This window comes from Terrapene carolina, unplaced genomic scaffold (genome assembly GCF_002925995.2).
Source record: "Terrapene carolina triunguis isolate 2854851 unplaced genomic scaffold, T_m_triunguis-2.0 Scaffold210, whole genome shotgun sequence".
Classification (NCBI taxonomy): domain Eukaryota; kingdom Metazoa; phylum Chordata; order Testudines; family Emydidae; genus Terrapene; species Terrapene triunguis.
The window spans coordinates 52,924,349-52,947,380 of record NW_020664561.1 but is presented as its reverse complement, the minus strand read 5'-3'; the positions used below and the strand labels follow the sequence as shown (position 1 = coordinate 52,947,380).

General features: G+C 40.0%; 1 protein-coding gene across 3 annotated transcripts in view; it reads left to right on the top strand.

Annotated features, from left to right (window-relative positions):
• Nucleotides 1–22,220, top strand: part of LOC112115967 (nuclear factor 1 A-type) — a 297,087-nt gene extending 274,867 nt beyond the window's left edge. For all 3 annotated transcript variants that reach the window (XM_026655367.2, XM_024213222.2, XM_024213218.3), the window contains one exon: nt 21,636–22,220. In XM_026655367.2, the coding sequence (XP_026511152.1) occupies nt 21,636–21,712 (77 nt within the window). In that variant the 3' untranslated portion in view covers nt 21,713–22,220. The remainder of the gene's footprint in view (nt 1–21,635) is intronic.
• Nucleotides 22,221–23,032: the final 812 nt, after the last annotated feature.

Here is a 23,032-nt window from a genome sequence, read left to right as displayed (position 1 = left end):
AGTGAAGTTGCCTTGGATTTAAACTGGTGTAACCAAGAGCAAAATCTTGCCTATTGAATATGCATAATAGTCATGGTAGCAGAAAACACATTTTTACCCACTGCTGCAATGCAGGGGGCATATGGAAATAAAAGCTATTGAAAGAAGAAAGTTGCACCCTTTCCTCAGCAATAAGATAGAAAAAACATAGACGAATACTTACTAAGCAGAGAGATAAAACACTCACAAAATGGCAACTTTAAGGCTGGAGCTGCTTGATATTGCCAGATTTAAAGGGCTAGAAAGGCATGCTGGGAAGAAAATTCTATAAGAGGGCTACCCTTCCCTACAGATAATTAAGGGTGGGGTCTGCCCCCCCCCAGGGAAGGGGTTGTATATATGTGCTATATTACTAGAACATATAGCTTCTTTAGGTCTTCTATTATCCTCAGTTTCTTCTATGCTAGTTGGGAATACCTTTGTATTCTTTGTTTTAAGAAAACTTTATTTTATCTTTATATAACATTGCCTATCTTCTAACTCAAGTGCATATGCAGATCTAACAACATAGTGCATGATAGCTTTCTTCTTGTTAAGAAACAAAGGAAAGACTTTTTCCCTCTTCTCTTCCTCCCCTCCCCCCCCCAAAAAAAACAACCTCCCTGTAATTTTTCCCTGGCACCATCTTCAAGCAAAGGCCTGAGAAAAGAGATGTGCCTTTTACTGTGCCCTGTAGGTTGGACTCTGTCAGACAAGCGAGAGAAGAAATTCTAGAGTAGATGGTTCTCCAGTGATAACATTCAGTCATCTAACTCTAGGGAATGTCACACAGGTGACCCAACTGACTTCAGCTGCCTGGCAGCTCATTGGGAGCAGAAAGGCAGCCTTTCAGGTAACTAGGACCTAACTGTATGGAACTTTATAGAACAAAGTCAACACCGTGAAATGGACCCAGAGGTATAGAAAGCTAGTGCAGTTCCTAGAGAGCTGTTATTCCTGCAGCTGATGCCACCTGGCTGTTTTGTATCCAATTTCCATTGGCAGGATATGGAAAAAGAAATCATTGCAAAAATGTTTCTCTTAATAAGTAAAACATGTAACTTATGTTGTGGGGAGTAGCCATTTTGCTACTTACATAATTCCTACTTCAGCCTCACTCATGTGCCCTTACAGAAAGGGAGAGTACAACTACTAGTCTTATCTATGGCTGATGCTGATGAAGCTTATTAGCAACCCTCTTGGGCTCTAATGAGATACAAGCTTTCCTTCATCACACCTCTCCCCCATTCCCTGGGGCTATGCATTACCTCAGTAATGTGCGCAGCTTCTGCTGGCCCTCGCAGTAGGGAGTTTAAGGTGACTCCCCAGCTCAGGATTCCACCGTATTACTGCAAAGTGCTACCAGCTGCGCCAGGGTTTTGCTTAACAGAGCAGTTTGTGTTCATAAAAAGTGTAGCAGCAGCGTGTGAATTTTACATTGCAAGAGGTACTCAGAGGATATGAAAGGCAACAGGAAAAATGTCAGTTTTTAGTTTTCTGGGTCCTGAGCTGAACCATCACGAATTCAAGCCTACCCTGCTTGGACAGCTTTGTAGCATTCACAGATTTGTTTGCCCGTCACTCCTATATATCTGGTGACTCTTCTCATATCCAAGTTAGTCTTGTCCTTCAGCCTGAAAGTAGGTCTTGTGTTGACGCACAGAGAGAGATGAGAGAAGCCTAATTTTATGAAACTGTCTACACCAGTCAGCCCACTGAGAGCTGCGTACACCACAAAGCAACTTCTATAGCTGCTGGCCCACAAAGTGTTGGCTACAAAGTTCCTTGATTATAGAGGCTGCTTCCTGATTCCACAGTGGGGGGGACACCTTCTCCTTTCAGTAGGGGCTGCATTGCCCCCCAGTGCCATTTCCTAAATGCTGCCCATTGCAGGGAATGTGGAAGTTGCACTGAGTGAGAATTTGAATGAAAGGGTGGAGCCACCTCTGGTTACAGAATAGAATTTTAAAGCATCCAGGTCTCATAAACACATTCCCTTGTTTGAAAGCTCCTCTCCAGAGCCCACTCTTCTTCCAAACCAATGATCTGGGAGCTTCCCCCACACCAGCGACAGGGAGTGAGGCTCACCTACCATTCCTGAAGCTCTGGGTGTAGAGACCTACACCATAGATTGCTTTTAAGCAAGTTGGGCCCCAATACCCTGATGTGGACCCAAGCACTGGACTCCTGGTATAGCTCTGTTGGAACTCCCATGAGGCCCAGCCAGTGAAAGAGAGAACAAGCTATGACCGGGAACTGCTGACCGTGTGAAGAGGCTGTTTCATAATCATGAGCTCTCCTTTATTAGAGGTGCTCCATTACTGCTTGGGCTGGAGGGGTCCTTTTCTTTGGGGCCAGTAAAAATCCCTCCATGGCAAGCTGATCTTCCTCCTGCAAAGGCTGGAAGGGTGATGTGTATGCATGCTGCAGTAGTGGTCTCAGTGTGGCTGCTGTCTGCGATTACACAAATGCTGTGTGGCCCCAAGCCCCCAGTGTAGTGTGTGTGCAAGCCTTCACAGCAGCTGTGCTAGCCCCAAGCACTTTACACAGGGGGGATGCAAAAGTGGCCTCAGAATAGGGGGTGAATTTCGTCACCTTCAGCACCCTCCCTGGTCAGTTCAGCACACAAAACCCATGTAATTGCATAGAGGCACGGATTGGCATTTCACTCTACAGGATCAGAAGGGTCTCTCTCTAGAGAGGGAAGCACTTGTTACCCCAAAAGGATAGAGATTTCTGAAAGATGTGTCAGTGCCATCATGTGGCCCTGTTCTCAAAGTAGGTATGAGCCAAACCAGTCCAGAAATGATTGGGTAACTCCCAAGCAGGGGGATATTTTACTGTGCTTTTCTTCCTTCTCCTCTTCCTCCTCCTTGATTGCCAGGCTGACCCCTTTCAGCGTCCAGTACTCTGCACTCCACTTCTGGTGTCCATGAACATTATGGATGATTATTTACGACAGACATAGACAGATTTCCCGAACCAAGCCATTCAACTCGATACTCCCCCCGCCCCCCACCTCGCCCCTTCTCCCCATTTATAACAAACAGGAAGCTTGTTTGGAAAGCACCCCTTTCTTTTGGCTTTTATGGGTGTGACTTATGCTCCACAGCAGAGGAAAAGGAAGGGGAGTAAGTGTGTGGGGTGGTGAGAGCCGGGAAATATAGACATATGATGAATGAGACGGGGAGATGTAATTTCTTACTGAATAATTCTCTACAAGCTGTGCAAACTTTCTTTAGTTAAACAATTACTCTAAAAGGCAACAATTCTGTGCATTTTCATTGAAGAGCCTTCACAGTAACAATGGCCTGCGTTCTCCTCTAAGAACCTCTGCAAAGAGCCAGCACAGTTTTCTGTCTTATCTTCAGCAGGAAATGTCCTCTAAAAATATCTCATATTTCTCTCTGTAAAATGGATTTAATAGCCAACCATTTAAAATGGATTTAAATTGCCTGGAATTGGAAAAAAAAACCTTCCCCATATGGAGGAGTCATTACATGATTCTCTTTTATGGGAATTCTTGCATCTTCCTCTGAGCAAGCATAAGATACCAGCCAATGTCAGAGACATAATACTGAGTCAACATTGGTCTGATGGGGCATGACAATTCCTGTGTTCATAGTTGCATGCTATATGAACTAGGCATAGAATGCATAGAGAAGGCCTCCCAGGTTTCTAGAACAACTTTTAAAACTAATAACGTTTGGGTGGTGGGGGGGTTGATTTGTTCATTTGTTTTTTGAGGAGGAGGATGGGTAGGGAGGATTGCCATCAAATCAGTTAGATGATCCAAAAGAATTTAAAGTAATTGGTGCAAAAGAAGTTCCATGCCTCAGAACACACTTTGTGACTGTTTGTTTCATCAGATACATAGCTGACACGGTTAACTTTAATGGGGTGGTGATCCTCATTGAATTGCAGATTCCTGTGACTGACTGAAATACTACAGGGACTTTGGTAATACAGTGCGTGCTGCTCACACTCTTTCCACTTGCAAAGTTGCAAATTTTTTCAGACAGACAGACACACACACACACACACACACACACACACACACACACACATAATCATAAGGTGAGACTCCAGTTATGTCCCTCTTACTGCTTTTATTTGTCTTAGCTGATTTCCTGCCCACCCCCTGCCCCCAGCCTCCATTGCAGATAACCGTGCATTGGATTAGTCTGCCTGACTGCTGCATCAGGTCCCACATCGATTTATTGACTCTGTCAGAGTGGCTAGTACAGTAATTGTTACAAGAGCAGAATAGAAAGCAAGAACGTGTCCACATTAAAAAAAATGTTTTGTTGTTTCTTTCCTTTTTTTTGCCCTATAGCTCTTTATGTGTTTACCTAGCAGAGAGCACTTTATTAAGTTAATCAGCTCCTACATTATTAATTGTGACAGTTAGGGTGCTACATGACGGCAAGCATATTATGGAAAACACTGATCTCACACCAGTGGTGTGGACTTGAGCAAGTTTTCTCTTCCTTCTCTTATTTCATGACTGCTTTAGGGTACTACTAAATCACATTTCCCTTATGGACAATATGCTATCAATATTGTTGATTTGGGAGTCAGGCAGAGAGGAGTACACAAGAGAAAAAAGAAGTGAGGAGATCTTCAGAATATTCTAAAACCTTGGCAAGAAGTCACTGTAACTATGTAATGGTAACAATTTATATGCCTAGCCTGATTTCTGTAAAATACATTTTGCAGTGGTTTAAGATCTGCTGTTTAATAAGTGATTGGGATTTACAAAGAGGGCTAATGGAGACCTTTAAAATCTATATACAGAACGTGTGCATATAATGTCATTAAAAAGACACCTACTGATTTTTTACAAGGGGTTTTGGAAATGACTGCCTTTGAAAGACATTTTATGGTAGTTCAGCTTTCACATTTGATACCTATATGTGCTCTATAAATTCCACACAATCTGACAAAACCAAATAGGTGTCACATATGACCTGGATGGAAAAGGTCAACACTTACATGGCTTTTCCTTTTACTGGAGCATTAACATTTTTGCCATCTACTGTATATATATATATATATAGATTAGCGACTCCTCACTAAATATTCTACAGTCAAGGATTAGGACCACACTATACAATACAGTAAAGTTCAAAAATTAAAGGCCATGGTCTCTGCCTAGTTCTCAATGGACATGTGTTAACGTCACAAAAACCATCACTACTGCAACTGACATCTTTTGTTAGTGGTCTCAACAGAGAGGCCAAGAACTGAGGTAGACACCTCTACAGGTAGATTCTCTGCCCTTAACAACCAAGATAGCATTCTACAGGAATGGACCAAAACAATACGTTAGTATATATTTTATAAACATAAGCCAGAGAAGAGGCACCTTGGTAAGGCAGTAAATTTCTCATCCCCCAAACCCCTGTACTTTACTGACAAGAGAGCCAGATTATTCCAAGTTAATGTAAAGAGGGTAAAGGAGGAGGAGGAGGCAGTAGCTGGGACCACTAAACGTGTTTCATGCATGTTCTGTGTTCATGTCTGAAAGTGATGCCTGCAAACTTAGACATTTTGTAATGCACATATTCAGCATGCATTTTTCAAATAGTCATAACTAGGTTAAATCAACTAGTTAACTCACAACTAGGTGATACTTGGGGTAGACTACTCAAACTTTGTTAAGATTCAGCTTTCAAACTTCAGCTGGTTTTGATCTAGTCAGTTAAAAAAAAAGTGTAGTTAATTTGTTTTTGAAATAACAAAAATGCCTTTATTTCACTCTCGCCTAACTCAGAATCGGCTGAAAGGATTTTCCTCAAACTTTCCCCCAAAATTCCCTATTGTGCAGAGACAACTCTTGGACAGTTTAAAAATTTACCCCCAAAAAGGTGAATTTTTGGGGAAAAATTCTGATCATGAGAAATAAAGGGGCTATAACCCAAAATATTTTGTAACCTTAACTTTATAATATGTAATATGAATATTATTAATATCCAAATTTCCACAATCCATGTAAAACTATAAATGCAAAATCTTCAGGTATATTCATTTTCATGAACAAGCTTTGACACTGTGTACAAATACCACTGTTTGCACATGCTAATGGATGTGACCAAATGTTTTAAGAGCACATGTTCATTACATGTAATAAATGGAAATCACTTCATCCGTCAGTGAAATGCAGCCCCTGTATACAAATTTACATATATTATTCTGTACTTCAATTTAGCTACAACATTGTAATAAGACAGAAGAGAGGAATGTCATACATAAGAGGCAGTGCATAGAGTTAGGTGCTTATGTATCCAGTGTGCACGCACAATATTTTTTTGTCTTTATTTGCATGCTAATTTGGCCTATGGTTTTTTAAAATTTATATAAAGCACTTTGTGGTCTTTTGGGTTAAAGGTTGCTGTATAAATCTAAGATATCGGGCCGTCTTTCCTTCATTGAAGTCAATGGTAGTGGGAGCTGGAATAGATGCATCTGTAGGAGTTAGTTTAGGTAACTGCTATACAATAGTCCTTGATTTTTTTTTTTTTAAATCTATGATTATATTCTGCTTATGAATAATTGTGTGACGCAGACTGGATAACTTTCGTCTTTCACAGAGAAGTTAAGACAAAGGTTAAAATTCCCATTTTCTTTGCAGGAAAAGACTGAGAGTGCAGCTTTACTCTGAAAAGTGTCTCTGTAAAAATTGCATCATGTGGCTCCATATTTATTATCCCTGAGTGATCCCAGAGAACGTTTATTCAGTTTATAAGTACAGAGATGTTTTATTCTAACTTACCAGACTTGTAAGCTCAACCTGGGGTCTGTAAATCAAGCTATGTTCTTTCTGGTTCCTCCAAAAAAATAAAGCTTCTGCAGACCAAATTTTCTCACTTATACTTCTATAGCTCCACTACCTTAAAGTTCTGCACTTTGTGCCACCTGTGTAATGCCATTGTCTCCAGTTGGAACTATATTAACAATTGTGTTGATGTTGCATGAGCCAGACTAGGATCCAGTTCATTATCCCACAGCACTGTTGACTTTTTCAGAACTGTAAGGAGTAAATGCAGTAAATGTTTAAAATAAGGAGCTAAGATTCCAAATACAACTGAGGAGCTTGGTTATTGAGTACAAGGGTGCTACTGTTAAAGGGTCTTTTCATTGTAGAGCAGCACATACAGTGATTCATAAAACAGCGAAGCGGAACCTTTGATTTAAAGTTCAGCATTTATAGCGGTAATTTTGTCTATTTCCTCTGACAGTATTAAGTAAATTGAGATAGTTTAGTTAGTTATTACTAAACTTGATAATTAGTATTAATCCATTTCCCCTGCTATATACACAAATATTATGAAACTATGATAATGAATCAGGAAACTCTCATATTTTGACTTTTAATGACTTGAAATCTACCACCAGTTTTATTGGCAAATCATAATATGTTTGAAAATCGCTTATCATGGGCCAAAACTCTAACCCCATTAGTCAGCCATATCTAATACAGTATTTCTTCATTCAAAGACTGGTGATGTACTGAACGTCTTTCATATTCTTTAATAGAAGACTCCCTACTCCTTAGTCCTCAATATAGTTTCTTTTGCTCATCTCAGTCACCAAGATCCTGTACCATTGTGACCTTTGTTGGCCAATGAGAGCTGCATTGGACTTTATTTGGCCATGTCTAGCTGGGCCAGATGGTCTCTGCAGTGTAATATGAGATGTTCCTTGGTCCATCCTCTAAGGCTGAGCATGTTGCCATTACTGTTTCAGCAGACCCAGGGAGCAAAACACTGATCCCAGGAATTAAACCTAGGTATTGTGCATGGCCTTGAACTTTTCTCAGAGTAGTTTGTTCAGTTTAGCAGGATACAGTTGTCGAGTTCTGGGATGGAATCCAGACCAGTGAGTGGTTGTGTCACTGTCTGCCCTGAAACCCTGGGTGCCTTAAATGCTCTGCTGCTGTAGCTCAGCCTGGACAGCGACCGCCAGCAGATAAGCATTCATGTCAGACCCTGAGTGCCTGGGAGCCCTACATTCCTGGATCAGCAGCTTTGACTCCAGCAGCCTTCCTATAGCACAGTGGCAGCCTTCTGGCTTCCACCAGTCTTGGTTACTACTTGCAGGGTGACTCCAACACACCCCTGTCCCGAAACTCCCCCAAAAGTCTTTCCTGAAGTGTCCATCCCTCTCCTGGACCACTCAGAGAAATAATAAAGTTTGTTTGTGCCGTTAAAGAGACCCAAACACATTACAGCTTATTAACTTAATTGTGATAAGTACACCCTTCCCTGCAAGCATGGCACTGAGTTGGTTTATAGTAAAAATAAAACAAATTTATTAACAGTAAGAAATAGGCGAAGTGATGCCAAGTAAAAGAAATAAAAATCAAGGTGGTTACAAGCAAATAAAAGTAAAAATATGCATTTAAAAGTCTAAAACTTAATCTAGCAAGATAACAGGCTTTGTTCAAAATGGGTTTTTTTGCCAATCTTCCTTCTTACTGCCATGTCTGATCTTCCCTCAGTCAGGACCTTCCACAGAAGTAAAAAGTGCTGGGTTCCCTTGTCTTCCTAAGGTGAAAGATCTTTGCCTAAGCAGATTTCTCATCTATATTCAATCCCCGGAGACTTCAGTCCCTCCCTTGGTTGAAGGACTCATCTTTCTCAGCTTGCAAGAGCTCTGTTGCCTCGTGTCTGTTTAGTGATGAACCCCAACGATGACCTTACTTCAAAAGGCAGGATGACCTTATGCTGTTCTTCCCTCCCTGTGGTCTTCCCAGTCCCCGCCTGATTTCTGTGTAAATGGGACTTCTATTGTTTTGGGTCATACCTTGTGTAATTTCATTGGAGACAGGTGGAGAGCTATCTTCCCTCCTGCCTGGGTAAAATCTAATTCTCCCTTTGTTCGGTCACAGTCTGTAAAACACAGTATCAATGAGTATTCATAATTCCTTATATAGTGTCAATACATATATTTCACAATGATATTAATCACCGGTGTGTCCTAGGCTTTCATAAAACCTCATTTGATACACTTTTGTAATACAGTAACATTATAAATTTGAAACTCAAAAAAGAATCCGACAAAAAGTGGAAACTAGGTCAAATTATGAAGGATGAATATAAACAAACCATAAGCACGTAGGGACAAAATTAGAAAGGCCATGGCACAAAATGAGATGAAACTAACTTGAGACATAAAGGGTACCAAGAAAACATTCTACAAATACATTAGAAGCAACAGGAAGACCAAGGACAGGGTAGGCCCACTGCTCAATGAGGGGGAAAGACAATAACAGAAAATGTGGGCATGTCAGAAGTGTTAAATGAATTTTTTGTTACAATTTTCACCAAAAAGGTTAGTAGCAATCAGATATCTAACATAGTGAACACCAGTGAAAATGAGGTAGAATCTAAGGCTAAAATTTGGAAAGAACAAGTTAAAAATTACTTAGATAAGTTAGATGTCTTTTAGTTGGCAGGGCCTGATGAAATACATCCTAGAATACTCAAGGAGCTTACTGAGGAGATATCTGAGCCATTAGCGATTATCTTTGAAAACTCGTGGACGGCAGGAGAGATTCCAGAGGACCGAAAGAGGGCAAATATAGTGCCAATCTATAAAAAAGGAAATAAGGACAACTCGGGGAATTACAAACCAGTCAGCTTAACTTCTGTATCTGGAAAGATAATGGAGCAAATAATCAAGCAGTGTGAAAACAACTAGAAGATAAGGTGGTAAATAATAGTCAACATGGATTTGTCAAGAACAAATCATGTCAAAACAGCCTAATAATTTTCTTTGACAGGGTAACAAGCCTTGTGGATGAGGGGAAGCAGTAGATGGGGTATATCTTGACTTTAGTAAGGCTTTTGATACTATTTTGCATAACCTCGTAAAAAAAACTAGGTAAATATAGCCCTGATGGAGCTACTATAAGGTAGGTGCATAAATAGTTTGAAAACTGTTCCCCAAGAATAGTTATCAATGGTTTACAGTCAAGCTGGAAGGGCATATCAAGTGGGGTCCTTCAGAGATTGGTTTTGGGGCTGGTTCTGTTCAATATCGTCATCAATGATTTAGATAATGGCATAGAGTACACTTACAAAGTTTGCGGACAATACCAAGCTGGGAGGGGTTGCAAGTGCTTTGGAGGATAGGGTTAAAATTCAAAATGATCTGGACTGGAGAAATGGTCTGAAGTAAATAGGATGAAATTCAATAAGAACAAATGCAAAGTACTCCATTTAGGAAGGAACAATCAGTTGCACACATACAAAATGGGAAATGACTGCCTAGGAAGGAGTGCTGTGGAAAGAGATCTGGGGGTTATAATGACTAACAAGCTAAGTATGAATCAACAGTGTAACACTATTGCAAAAAAAAGCAAACATCATTCTGGGCTGTACTATCAGGAGTGTTGTAAGCAAGACATGAGAAGTAATTCTTCTGCTTTACTTCGCACTGATAAGGCTTCAGCTGAAGTATTGTGTCCAGTTCTGGGCACCACATTTCAGGACAGATGTGGACAAATTGGAGAGAGTCCAGAGTAAAGCAACAAAAATGATTAAAGATCTAGAAAACATGACCTATGAGGAAAGACTGAAAAAATTGGGTTTGTTTAGTCTGGAGAAGACTAAACATTCTTTATTACTATTGACAACGTCACCATCCTCTCTGTTGCTCAGGCCTATTGCTTTATGGTCATCTTTGTCTCCTCCCTCTCCCTTGCCCAGTACACCCACATCATGTCAAAATCCTGGTGATTTTCTCTCATTAACATTTCTAATACCCGACCTTTTCTTTCTGTACACACTTCTACAGTGGTTATCTCATGTCTTGATTACTTAACCTCCTTCCCCTGGATGCCCTGATACCCATATTGTCCTTCTGCCAGTCCTTATAAAATGAAACAACTAAGATTGTCTGACCTGCCTGTCACAGCCACCCCTCTTTGAGTCCATCCACTAGTTTCCCTTTTCCTACTGCATCAAGTTCAAACTTCGTATCCTTATTTTCAAAACCCTTCACAACTCTCTTCTTCCGTGTTTATCTGCTTTGTCTCTTATTGTGACGTTCATGCCTCCTTTGCTCTCAGCGATGCCAACCATGACTGCTCATTTGTTTGCTTTTCCTACAACCATCTTCGTGCTCTCATCTGTGTTACTCTTACACATGGAGCTCCTTCTTTAAAGTAGTCTGCAAGCCCTGTCCTCCTTCAAATCCCTCCTCATGACCCACGTCTGCTGTGATGCCTGCAAGGAATCAGTAATTCCTAGATCCAGGGCAAAAAATACCCCAATACTTTTTTAACATTCTGGTTGTGCACATAGCTAGGTAATATAACCATGAGATTGTAAGCTCCTCAGGGCACATGCCATGTCTTTCTATGTGTTTGTACAGCACCTCGCACAACGAGGCCCTGATCCTGATCAGGGCCGGCTCCAGCGTTTTTGACGCCCCAAGCGGCAAAAAAAAAAAGGCTCGACTGGAGCTACCGCTGCTTCATTCTTTGGCAGCAATTCGGCGGCAGGTCCTTCCCTCCTAGAGGGACTGAGGGACCCGCCGCCGAAGAGCCAGACGTGCCGCCCCTCTCTGTTGGCCACCCCAAGCACCTGCTTGCTGCGCTGGTGCCTGGAGCCGGCCCTGATCCTGATCAGCGTCTTGGGATGCTACTGCAATATAAAAATATTCTAAAATTATGGAGTCCAATCATCAGACATAAACACCCCCGACCTGTCCTCTCATCACACGCACACCACACACACACACCTGGAACATTCAGTCCCAGAGAGGGTTTTCAGAGGGGTTTGAGTTGTGTGCTGGTTTTAATACGGATGCAGGGGGTTTACCCTCCCTTCCAGTTTACAGTACATGTTTTTTTTCCCCCTCAGATACAGCTCTTGGATTGTTTCTTACATGACACTCTCCCTGTTCTCGAGAAGATTGGCAATAACTAGCCTTTCTCCTAAGTACTGTCAGAGCCAAAAGGCTGAGTCTTTGTAGCAACTTGCAGGCAGACAGAGAGCCAGCCCCTTCAAACACCTCTGTCTCTCCCTCCTCACCCCACCTCCGGACTCTGCACATTCTCCCTGGCTCAGTAATATAATCTCATTCTCCATCATTGCTCCCAGTTGACACTGAACTAAGGAGTGAGAGTCCCAGAGGCAAATCTGGTGTGTGTGTATGTGTGTGTTTCTAAGCTGCCAAGCCACAAATATAACTTGGGAGGCCCTGACTGGGTTTGTGTGTGTGTGTGTTTTCCTCTAATTGTCTAAAGCAATAAAAGTAAAGAAGTTTAGATAAATCTTGGATTTTAAGGACTTTGTTCCTGTAGTCCTGATATAGGCAAAACTCCTCAGATTTCAATGGGAGCTTTGCGTGTCTCGGGACGGCAGGGGCTGGCTTAAATTGAATAAAACTGTGAGTACAGTATAGGGGGCTTGGTAACAAAGAATTTTGCAAAAAAACAACAAGAGCAGGGAGTACAATGAAGAACAGAGAGGGTTACAGTGTGGTGAAAGTACATGCTGGCTGTTATAATACTGTACCTCTAGAATAAATTATGTCCCTTTAAAAAGTAATACTTTAACTGTAGATCTATCTAGAGATAATTAAGAAGATATTGTTCTCCTTCTTTCCCTCCCTCCTTCCCTCTCTCTGCAGCAGTTCTGTGGAAACTTTTAATACTGCAGCTTGAAACTTGGGCCTCTGGGTCTAAAATGCCTGAGAAAGCACTGCAGGCTCTAACTGTAAAACATTCCTTCGGTGGGCCCTGGAAACAGAGCGAGCTAAGGCAGGAGAGGTTCAGAGAGATCACATGTAAATGAGGGCTGGCTATAGACTCCTGAGAAGCGTTTTATTTAGTTTAAACCTGAACTTGAACTTGCAAATGTGTTCCCGTAGAAGTGGACAGAAAGCATTGCTGTGTATAACAGGAAACCATGTTGCTGCTAGTATGGTACCAGCACTAAGGGGTGTGGGGAAGGGGAGAGAGGGGCCAGTGAGAAATAGATTTCTATCCCAAACTTTCCTGCATATTTAATTTTGGGTAGAGTGCAAAGTGACTTGGAAATATATTCCTGTTGCATCAAATTGGAAGAAGATTACAGAACATCCCTAGTATAATGTGTAAGAGGGTGTTTAGTAATTTTAAGGGGGAAAATCAAAGATATTTTGATTAAGAAGCTGATAAGCTCATAATGGTCTTAGAACCAGGAATTGTTCCTATTGAAATGTTATAAAATCACATCATATTGTTTTTCGTAATCACAGTATATATATAGCGCTCCTTTGTGAGTTTGTTCTATATGAATATGGGTAGATCTAAATCTAGATATATGCTTTATAGCAAAAGGGGAAGGAAATAGGTAGGATTTAATTAAATAAATGTTAAACTACTATTCTCCTTTGATAAATTGCAACTGTACCTGTGGTAGAATAAGCCTTGTGGAAATTTATAGATAACTGGTAAAGCTGATAGAATTTAAAAAAAACATTTACATTTTAATCCAAAATGTTTTTTTAATGATGTATTCACTTCTTTGCTAAAATTAGTGTTTTGGATTCTTGGTTTTCCTTGCAACAGAAGATATAGAAGTGTAACGCAGGGAGTCCAGGGTTGCTGGCATGTTTAACACAAAGGTGCAGTTGACACCATCTACAGGACCCAGCATGCAGTGTTTCTGTTCAGTTCAAGTGGAGTGTTGTTTACGTGAACTATTATTAATGGGCCAAATTATATTAAAGATGAGGGCAGCTGCAGGCAACTTTGTAGAACCTTGCAGGCTATATTTGTCTGGTGGGTCATGCTGTGGTCATCTCTGAGTACAACCAAACCATGTTTAGTCGTCAAATCAGTGTTTTTAATGAAAGTTTGAACTGGATGGATGAAAAAACTGCTTCTTTTTGGCAATAATGCAGGAAATATCCACATAGAGGGTCTTTTGGTGCAAGATACTTCAGTGTTTGCTTTAATAACCTTTTTTGTTCTATGACTGTATGTAAAGATGACAGGGCAGTGCGGTGTGGCCTGGCTAGAATCCCCTTCCATGTGTCTGAGGTTTATCAATGCAGAAACCACCACGGCCTTTGAAAAGTAAACAGCTGGCTTGGCTTTGTGTGCTGTATTTTAGATTAGGGATGTCTGGCAGATTTGAGATGACTTTAGCCTGGACTGTTTGGAATACTACAAAATCATTTTTTATAACGTGTTGAAAGTTTGTTCAAATGTCTTAGCTGCACTGCCGCCACCAGCAAGACTGTTTGTATTCCAATCAGAAAACTTTATGGTAGCAAAAAATATTAGAGAACCCACTGGAAGTCTCTGAAAGATCTCAGCTCGCCTTAATCCCCTTGCTGTACCTCAGATCTCAAGTAATTTTCATACTGTGGGCTCACTTTAATGGATAGAACCTATTTTTCATGAAAAAGCAGGAAGTAAGCTGTCTTTCGTAAAAAGATTTACAAAATGTAATCATTGTTGGAATATTCTCTTTGAACTGCCTTGTCCGCAGGGGTGTCTGGCTCCCACTACCCCCGTTTCTTTAGAACACCCTTACAAGTTCTTCTAGCAGATCAGGTACACTGGTGGTTCAATTCTTTGATGTCTTGAATGAATGAAAGAAAAGCATAATAAAAGAGAGCTGTTGATCAAGCATAAAATACTCTTTAAGCTGACAGAATGGCAGAGTTAACACATTCTAAGCTGCTTTTAGTTTTTTCCTTTTTTCCTTACATTTTCCTGTGCTTTGTGTACAGTGGGGGTTTTTATTTTTTGAAAAGTCTCTGATCTATGTAGTTAGCCGCCCGCTAACAAAAACCAAAATGGGATTGTTTCTTTCTCTCTCTCTTTCTCTCTCATTTGCTTGACTACTTTTTTCTTCTCCTTCTTCTTCTTCCTTTTTACCCCCCGTATAAACTGGTTTGCGGTTTAGCCATGGCCAGCTTTCACTGTTTGCCGTGAAGTTTAGAAGACCTACTTTGCCTATTTCAAAGTCAACTTAGTAATAAACAAAAGGGCTCATTCTCTTAACTTTTTAGAAATGAGGTAAAAAATTCAAACCTCTCTCTTTCACAAAATGTTACCAAAATAAAATAAAACAGCCCTTGCCTTGAAAAGCAAACATAAAACTAAAATAAAATACAAATGGATTTATTGTGGGATCACTTTCTTTTAGTTAGAGTCAGGGAATGGGGAAAGTTTTCTTCTCGTAGATCTAATTTAGATCTTAAGTTACCATACATAATTTATACATCATATTCAGAGTGCCTGGTCTGCTGGCTGGATTACATTTCAAACGTTTGCCATTGATAAGTTTTACTGTATTATATTCAGACTAAATGTGAATGTCACAGTTCAGTCAACCTTTAATCCTCTGTTCTTCAGGTTCTGAAGGCAGGGGGTCTACAGCTCAGAACATTGCTTTATGCTTAAGAAACATCTGGGGCCAGCTGGGACACTCGCTGAAATGTTCAGATGTCTGGAACAACAGCAACAGTTACTGCATTAGTATGTTTGTAAAAGGTTTTGGAGGGGCTAGGGTGATTTTAAGGGGTAAAAGCACTAGTTATTTCCAACCTGAGGTTTGAACCAAGAAGAACTCTTAACTGAAGTAAGTTGGTTAGTCCCAAGATAGTAGTGGTATGGACTCCTATGCATTTTTAGTAGTCAGCAGCCAGAAGTCCATATTACAAAATTATTGCACATAATTCAATACAGTTTGCCACAATTGGCATTCTCACAAAAGTTATTGGATACAGAGCTACTGTACACCTCGCCTAGAGACTTATGCCCCTCCAGGGAGGATTTTTATCTTTTTGAGGCTGTGCAAACATGCTCATACTGGCGGGTGGCCTATACTGTACTTAGACTTTGGACAACCAGAAGATTCACTCTGTTTTATTTCCCTTTGGGGATGACCAGCTTGCTGTTTCTGTCCCTTTCGGTATTTTGTTTTGGAAAATTTAATCACTGAATAATTAATCCCAGCACTAAGAAAAATAACTGCCATGGACCTCAGAATGACCTCAGAATGTCTTTAATATTCACCTGTCAGTGTAGACACAGTGGGTCTCCTCATGCCTGGTGAAACCCTATTGAAACCAGTGGGCCAAACCCAGGCCTGGTAAAAAGCAGGCGCATCCCCATCAACTTCAATAGAGTTTCAGCTGCTTACGTGGAATGTTGTTCACCTTTGAAGTTTCATAGAACGTCTGATTTTGGCCCTGTTCGTTTGAAATGTCCTACTGTAAATGAACCTGTTACTGGGAGCTTTAAGTCAATGCCAGAAAATCACTAGAACTAGTGCACTGTGATGAGTTTTCACAACTGTTTAACCAGGGCCACCCAGAGGATTCAGGGGGCCTGGGGCAAAGCAATTTTGGGGGCCCCTTACATAAAAAAAAGTTGCAATATTATAGAATACTATATTCTCGTGGGGGCCCCTGCGGGGCCTGGGGCAAATTGCCCCACTTGCCCCCCCCCCCCCCTGGGCGGCCCTGCTGTTTAACATTTGTGGCTAAGATTCAGTACTGCTACCCAAACAGCTTCCCCATTTGGGGGACAAGTTATATGGCTATTGTTTTCATTTAGGCTATATCAGGGCTAGACTTTTTTCCCCTCACACACTCCCACCAGCAGAGCTCTTCCAGTGGTAGCAACAGCAGGAATGACATCACGTTAGTTAAAATATTGATGCTCGCTTACACCAACACTCAACTGTCGCTACCACCAGTGGAGCAGCACCAGTGGGAATTTTTAAAAATGGGTCTAGTGTGGACAAAGCCTTAGACGTAAATGGATTATGCGAAGAAAAAACTCCTGTGTGTGGAGTTAGTGAGAGATTTAAATGTGTGAATGTCCTCAAATAACCTACATAGCCTAGAGAAGTAAGCCAACTGTCACACCCAGTTCTGGATTCCACATTAACCACCTCCTTCCGCAGTGTTAAACTTTGCCCTCAAGGACTTTTGTTTAACTTTTTAATTTGAAAAACAGATACTGCTGCTTTACAACCTCCACTTTTTGCTTTAAGTGAGCGGCCCCATTGTTATTTCAGGAAATGTTCAGGTAGAAGTAATTCTAACAAGTTTTTGTTTGTTTTGTTTTGTTTTAAAACACGCAGAAAATGCTTATGATTATGTTTCAGAGCCAAGATAAAATAAATCACACAGGAAGGCTGTTTTGGGGAGATTTTAATAAACTTTGGGCCTGATTCTGTATTTCTGACCCAGGCAAAAGTGTTAGTGAAATCAGTGAAAGGCTGTCTGCTTTTCTCTTGTAAATATGCCAATTTCCAGTGTGTGTTTCCTAGTTGTTCTTTCCAGTACAACGGACACAAGTGCCAAACGTTGCTTAAGGTTGTGTGTCTGTGCCTGTGCTATCTTCAGAATAGCATAAAAAACAAATAGACTGGCACTATGAAAGAAACGTAATTGCCATTTCAGTTTTCCTGTTTAGGATTCAGTCAAGTAGATATTGTTTATGGTTCATAAAACCTTACTAGTGTGAGGATTCTAAGATACTGGCAGTGTAAAGCTTCAACTTTCATGGTGCTGTAAATTAGGGGGGGAAAGTGTGATAATACTCCTCCGAGAACAGTAAAATAGAGCTCCGCAATGGTTAAATGGAATTTTATACGCACATTCGGTGTGGAACTGTTTTGCATTACATGAGTTGAATACCTTAGAGATGACACACATCTGCAGGCACTTTATTAAATCCTTAGTCAGCACTTTTCAACCTGATGAGATTACTTCTTCATTTGACTGGAGAAAGGAAAGCTAAGATCTTGTACTGGACTGCAGAATTCTTTTTGATGTTTCACCTTGAACACTAGAATAGGACAGTGAGATACTCTGTAGGTCAATACAGAACTGTAGTAATACTGTTGACTATATAGCAGTAATTTTACTTAGCTAGGACCTTTTGGTCCAGTGGATTCATTTAACTCTAAACTCCCCACTGCAGTACGGTTTAAAAAAAAAAATGGGTCAAAGCTAAATGTTTGCTTTTCTGGTAAAATGCACAAAGATAACTTCATCCTGCATTGGGTTGTGATATTGCATGCAATTTAAATGGAGATGTAAAATTAAGAAAAGAAATACTTTTGTTCCCCAGCTGGATGCAGTAGGTTAGATTGCAGGACATGAAAGAAGGATAAAATGTAGGTGGTAGCCAGAAAGCATAGTCAAGCTTAAATTATGTTGGGGAGCAATAGCAAAAAATACCATACGTATAGATTTGGGGTTGCTTGTTTCACTATGCCATTTAATCATTCAAAGAACTCTGCAAATCACAGAGCTCAGAGCTGCATATTCCGTTATGTGCTTCATACACATTTTTCATTTTATATGTTGAGGTCTGCTCCTCCTTTGCAGTGGAAGTTTCCTAGGTGAGTCAAAAGGATAATCAAACTCTTCAAATATAATCCAAGAAGATTTAAACTCATATGTAAGGTTTGGGGGACATGGGTTCTTAATATTAAAAAATTGTCTAGGAAAAACAGGATAATTAGGAATGTGTATTTCTGCTGTAAAATATAAATCAAAATGGTATCTTGAGAGCAGTGCGGGATCTGATGAGAAAATGCACTGTTTCAATCTTGCTGTTCTGCTGTGTCAGCATATAAAATATTTCATCAAAGAATAGTTGCAAAAATACCCAGTGCCAGGCAGATGTTTGTCATTTGAATTTCTTACTCTTAAAATCAGCTTTTATGCGAAGGTCATTTGGATAACGACGTCATTGGACACAAGTTTACAAAAATATGTTTCAGTTCAATTCTGAAAGGGTTAATTAAGTTTTTCGTTGGTATTAAGATTGAACTGTGTCTGCAGGAGTCATATTGACACCCCAGTGCATGGTAACTCTACTCCTTTATTGACATGTTGCTAGTCAAGAGCACAATAGCACTCTGTGTCTGCAAATCGTTGGTAAAATCATCTCAAGAAAAAAAAAAAAGTTTGAAAGCCTAACGCTAGACAAAGGCACAAGAGCTGCACTGCGCAGCTAAAAACTCCAGAGTCAGCAACTTCTATTGATTAAAAACTAACCTTTAAAGTAACTCTCAGAGTGTGTGGTTAGCATTTAAATTTAAACATGTCATGAGTTGATTTGTGTTACAGAATACCAACTCCGAAGGAGTTACATTCACATCAGATTTTTTTTTCTAATTCCCTTAAGCAGCTAAAGTATTTCATGAAATGTCAATAGGGCAGTGGAGAAAAAAAAAAGGTGTTTTGGGGGGGAGCGGGGGAAGCCGAACTGAGTCTTGTAGTTCCTTTTCCCATGCAAATATTCAGCCCCAAAAGAAAAGTGTGGGGAGTGAAACACAATAATTAGACCTTTGTCTAACTTTCCCAAGTGCCAGAGAAAGACAGATTAATTAAATATACAACAGTGTTAGTTTTTGGAGTGGGGGTCTCTCTTGCTGTGTAGGTCATAAATTAGGCAGAATAAATACTTCAATGTGTTTGCAGTGGGCCTGCTACGTCAGAGCCACTGGAAGGTTGGTGGGAGGAGAGCAGAGTGTTTCTTGCTAATGATAGTCACGTCTGGGTCTGTCTGGTTGCTCCTAGCAACCAGACATGATGTAACACCAGGATGAACTTGAACTTGGGGGACTTGAAAAGGGAACAATAGACCAGAGCAATCAATAAAGCCTATTTCAGTGAAGGATTACAGAGCTGCTCTGGGGTAACCTTGTCTGCAAGGCACACACTGAATAGTAAGATGTGTGAAGAAACTTTTTGCTTTTTAAGAGGAGTGCAGAAGCACTGCAGAATATTTTAGTAATGCAGTGAGTAGCAGGGAGAAATGTGGTATAGAAAAGTGCACCCCGTGCTGTCCAAAATGTGCACTAAGAATCATTAAAAGAAATACTGCATTTAACTGCACTGAAGGAAGATTAGGAGTTTCAAACTGGTTTCCTTACACTTCAGTAATTAAAACTCCAGACCACTTTAGCATCCCAATAATCCAAATCCAATCTATTAAAAATGAGATGTCCAAAGACTAAGAAGGTCTAATCATGATGCCAGTTTAGCAGAGGTCTGGACATATTGCACAATTACTACTTTTTTGAATTAGTGGAAGGTGTTGATGTGTATTTGCCAGAGCGATTTGCCTTCCTGAGTTCTTTAAAGCAAGCAGTTAACAATAACGCACGTCTGAAAACACAGGAAGTGTATTTTTAAAAAATCTGCTTTTTAAATAAAAGTCTACTTGTGAGGCCAGTAAATCTTACCCCAATGTATATAACTATCATTTAGCTGTTTATCCAGGTGATCAGGCAAACCATGATGGGAGCCAACTGGACCTCTGCAATAAAAGGATTTTTACCTATTTGAATGACCAAGTCTGAATTTTAACCCTTTTGCTCCCTGCTATGCACTTTCACAAAGCTCATCCTTGTCCATTCAGACCATTCTGAAAGCTATAACATTTGTATTATGATTGTAAAACATACACGTAAAGTTCAGAACACCTTGAAAATTGTGATCGTTATGATACCATCCGGGGCCAATTCTTGCTTGTCTTATCTGTGCGCGTAACCCTATCAAAATCAATGGGACTGTTTAATCAATAAGGAGAGCAGGATTTGGCACTGCTGTTAAAATAAAATAATAAGCAGTGGCTACATAAACCCTGGAAGAATTTTTTTTCTGTTTATAAGCTTTGCGTATGGAAACTATTGGGGGGGCTAGTTGGGGATTGATCCTGCTCAGAGCAGGCGGTTGGACTAGATGATCTGCTGAGGTCCCTTCCAACCCTAATGATCTATGATTCTATGAATTACAGCCTGTTTGAGTACGAATACAAAATTTGCATGCAATAGTTGAAATAGATAATGGGATGGTATGTCTGTGCTCAGAAAGGGGAATGAAGGAAGAGTTAGCTAATGAAATGAATTGGGAACTGGATTCCTGACAACATTTCTCATACCATATTTTTTATTTTATCAGCTTCTGTAGAGCCTACCACCATGGCAAGAACATATAATCTTGAAGTCCAGCATGGATCTTGCCTTAGGGGCCTCTATAAATATTAATACATAATATTGTGGTGGATGTACTATAAATCACATGACATGCTGAAAAGAAATGGAGGAAATAGTTGGTAAAACTTGTCATCAGTATGTATGTGTTCAACTATGCACCTAATATGATATGACAGGAGCTTATATAAAATGAGTTTCAGCAACAAGTCTCTCATACCTGAGCCTTTCTCATTATACTCTTTTACCTTAAACTATAGTTACTGCTTGTTATTTTAATTCCCTAGAGAGCAGTACATCATAGTCAAATTCAAATCCACATTCAGTTTAGAATCCCAGGATCTGATACTGATCTTACTCATATCTGTTTTACACTGGTGTGAATCCATCAGGCCTGTTCTGATCTCACTTATACCCATTTTACCCCAGTGAAAATAAAGCTACATTGACTTGAGCGTAGCTGCTCTTGACTTACACTAGTGTAAATGAGTGGTAACGAATCTGTGCAAATAGCTCAGTGTGTCAAGTCCTCAAACTCTTTCCCTCTGTTTCGAATTCGAGGATTGCAGTGCTGTTTGCAGCTCCTTCCAAAACATCTATAATTACAATCAGCTGAAAGGTTTTCTCTCTGTTTTGCAGTCCTGGTACCTGGGATAAAAGTCACAGCTTCCCATCTCCCACCGGACAGACCACCTGACTCCTTCCCAACTCTGTAACATGGAAGCAGCAGCAACACAGTGCAGTTACTTCACGGCAGTGGAAGGAGAGATGAACAGATATCGACAGCAAACAACTAGTACATGGAAATGGCAAATGTTATGGTCAATGGCAAAGGCCATAACTTTTTTGAGATTTTTTTTAGACACCTTCGGGACAGTTGTGATTTCTCATATGGTGCTGGAAATGGTTGGGCTTTGTAATTTTTGAAGTGTTTCATTGGTAGTGTAAGTATTAGGTGACACTGGGTAGAACTAGCCTCTGCTGCTGCTTACTGACTCGCTGTTGTAACACACTTTCCATATGGAGCCTAACTGTTTTACAGCATTTTCATTGATTTTTTTTTTTCCCATGCAGGTGTGAGACTTCTTGAGAAATCATGAAACACACTTAAACTGTAACTTTTGTAGTAGCTGAATTCTGCAATATATAAACGTACAGGACAGACATAGGGCATGTTTTTCTGTAACAGATCGGGAAAAAATGCAGTTTTTTGTTTTGTTGTTTTTTTTTTTTACAGTCAGATACAGTTAGATACATAACATGAAAAATATGAGCATTGTCAACAGGTTTTTTTCCACTCAAGTTGCAGAGTGATTTAAAACAAACTACTACTATACACTAAAAAAAGAAAAAAAAGAAAAAAAAGAAAAAAGTTTGAAATGCTGCACTTACATAACATTTTTTCAACAATTTTCAACAATTACACAAAAATTCATGCAGAAATGGGGAAGTTGGTCTGTTTTGACAGAAACTGACAGGAATCAAAACAATCGAATTTTGAATTGAGTAAAGTGCAATTTCATTGGATAGCTAAATATCTTTGTAAGATAGAGATTGTTGAAAATTCTATTTTTGTTTTCCAAGTCCTTCCACCCCAGGACTCTAAAGTATTGGGGTAAAAAACAGCCTTGCAAGAAAAAGGGGAGCTATTTTTGCTTTTTATGTTTTTTATTGTTAAACTTGTATCCCTTTAAAACTGAAGGAAAATTAAAAAAAAAATCTAATGGTGCTTTTACCACAATATGTTAACTACATTAAATGCTAATTAATCATTTTCTGTTATCAAAGCACATAACTAAAATTAAATCATAATATCTGTTAATTTTATAAGCTAAAAGTCACTATAATGGATTATGCCAATTCTGACAAATTTTACGTCTTTCCGGCAATATAGGGTTTATCAGTTCTCAGACACCTTGGGAATCATATAGAACGGTCCAGAAATTAAAACACCTTTGTGTCCCTGAACTGGTACTTTTTCTGGACTACAAAGAAAACAATACAGAAACGAATGCTGATGTGACAACTTACGCCAG